The 2500-nt window shown below is 44.9% G+C and overlaps 1 protein-coding gene across 1 annotated transcript in view; it reads left to right on the forward strand.

Moving 5' to 3' along the window:
* LOC311317435 (protein TANC2-like) overlaps positions 1-2500 on the forward strand; it is a gene marked incomplete at both ends in the record, with an annotated part of 73319 nt that overhangs the window by 53091 nt on the left and 17728 nt on the right. The window contains 2 exons of the mRNA XM_084448517.1: positions 1701-1823; positions 1985-2221. Of these exons, the coding sequence (XP_084304643.1) occupies positions 1701-1823; positions 1985-2221 (360 nt within the window). The remainder of the gene's footprint in view (positions 1-1700; positions 1824-1984; positions 2222-2500) is intronic.

A 2500-nucleotide genomic window follows, 5' to 3' on the forward strand; every position in this document is an offset into this window, starting at 1 on the left:
CACAATGAAATACAGTGGAGTTTCATTAGTCACATGTCCAATGACTCAGACTTGGACATCGTTCATGTCCTCAATGAGGCAGTTTGTTGTACAGCAGCACACATTAAAAACACATATAGACACATAAAATAACAAACACACAACAGTAATACTATAGAGCAGCCATCAGAAATATCATCACAGTGGAGGTTTTTGTCATTTCGCTGTCTAGATTCAAGATTCCAGATTCAAAATCAGTTTTATTGGCCATGATTGTGGTTCACACCTACTAGGAATGTGACAGGTTTAAGGCAGACGCTGTTCCAGACGACATAGGACAGGGTGAAGGACAGGACAGGGCAAAAGAAAAACACTGCAAATACAAAATATAGAATACAGAGCAAACAAAATACAGTGCAATATAAGATGGGGAAAGAACTCAGACTTCTTAGATGGATAGCCTATGACAGACAGTTTACACCGAGCATTCTTGATCAGAGGTTCAAACATTGGATTACTTGTGGTATAACAGCACTGAGTACGGTACTAAAGGACGGGGGAATAATGAGTTTTCAGGAGCTGAAAGAGAACTTCTCATTGACCAATCAGGACTTCTTTAGATATCTCCAACTTAGGGATTATTATGATAAGGAAATACGACACAACATGAATCTGGATGGGAATGGAGTAATTAAGGTCATAACTGAGGTTTACAAATCAAAGAAACACAGAATAATATCTACACTATACCAACAGTTAATGGAGAGAAGAGGTGTTTCAACATTATATGTTAAGTGTAAATGGGAAAAGGAACTAGATATTAGTATTGCAGATGATGAATGGTTGGATATCTGGGAAACCCAACAATCTACAACATCCTCACGTACGTGGAGAGAACACTGTTGGAAAAATGTAATAAGATTCTTTATTACTCCCAAAATTAAGAGCAAATACTTATCTAGAACACAACCATGTTGGAGACTATGTGGGACGATGAATGTAGATCACTCTCATGTATTCTGGCTCTGTCCTGAAATTGTGCAATTTTGGAGGAATGTTCATGAAACAATTGTAAAAGTTTTGAGATATGGTATACCAATGTCCTGTAAAGTGTTGTATTTTGGGAAGATGACTGAGGATACTGTGAGGAAGGAAGACAGATACCTGTTGAAAATCCTCTTGGCAGCCTGTAAGAAGGCTATTACTAGGAGATGGCACAACACAGACTCTCCTACACTTGAAGAATGGGTGAGGATTGTGGACGAAATACATGGCATGGAACTGTTGACTCACAGGATAAGAACACAGGAGGAGCGATGTGAAGGACAGTGGATGAAGTGGACAGAGTTCAAATACGGAATATGAAACAACGGGACTAGTCAGACTTTCTCATGTTAAGAATCACATGTCAACGACCAGTTACAGATACCTTTTGATCAATGTACATAATATTACTTTTTTGTGGAGAAGGCAATCCAAACCCTGGTTCTTTTGTGTTTACTTTTCTTTGTGTATGTATGTATTTGTATGTTACTGATAAAACAAGAAAAATAAAGTGTTAAAAAAAAAAAATACAGTGCAATATACAAATAAGGATATACAGTAGAAGGCTAACTGATCACACATAGACCTTGTACGGTAGCGTCCTATAACTCAGCTGTCCTCTGTCCTCTAACTCAGCTGTCCTCTGTCCTCTAACTCAGCTGTCCTCTGTTCCTCAGGGCCTGAGTAAGAAGGTTGGGGTCTCCTCGTCCGTCCTGCAGGGGCTCTGGGTGTCCTACAGCACAGAGGGTCTCAGCACAGCGCTGGCCTCCCTCAGGAACCTCTACACACCCAACATCAAGGTACCGCTCTCACACACACACACACACACCTTTTTCATTGTAAAAAGGTTGCTGATCCTGGGTGAGGCCAATGTGTAAGCTTTCTAACGTTTGTACTGTGTGTGTGTGTGTGTGTGTGTGTGTGTGTGTGTGTGTGTGTGTGTGTGTGTGTCTCTCTCCAGGTGAGCCGGCTGCTGATCCTGGGCGGGGCCAATGTGAACTACCGTTCTGAGGTTCTGAGCAACGCGCCTGTGCTGTGTGTCCACGCCCACCTGGGCTACGGCGAGACCGCCGCGCTGCTGCTGGAGAACGGCGCCCTCGTGGACGCCGAGTCCGACGGCGGCCTGACCGCCCTGGGATACGCCTCCGCCGCCGGACACCTCGGCATCGTCGCCGCGCTCTGCTTGCGCAAGGCCAAGGTCAGAGCCGAGGAAGTGTGACTCCGCCCCCGAAAAAAAACGCAGCTCCTCCCCCCTCCTGTGGCTCAGTGGTAGAGCGGGTCGTCCAATGATCGTAGGGTCAGCGGTTCGAATCCCGGCCTCTTCTGTCCACATGTCGAAGTGTCCTTGGGCAAAGACACTGAACCCCAAATCACTCCCAGTGAGCAGGCTAGCACCTTGCATGGCAGCTGCCTCCATCGGTGTGTGAATGTGTGTGAATGTGTGTGTGAATGTGTGTGTGAATGTGTGTGTGAATGT

Source organism: Borostomias antarcticus (assembly GCF_949987555.1).
Source record: "Borostomias antarcticus genome assembly, chromosome: 14".
Classification (NCBI taxonomy): domain Eukaryota; kingdom Metazoa; phylum Chordata; class Actinopteri; order Stomiiformes; family Stomiidae; genus Borostomias; species Borostomias antarcticus.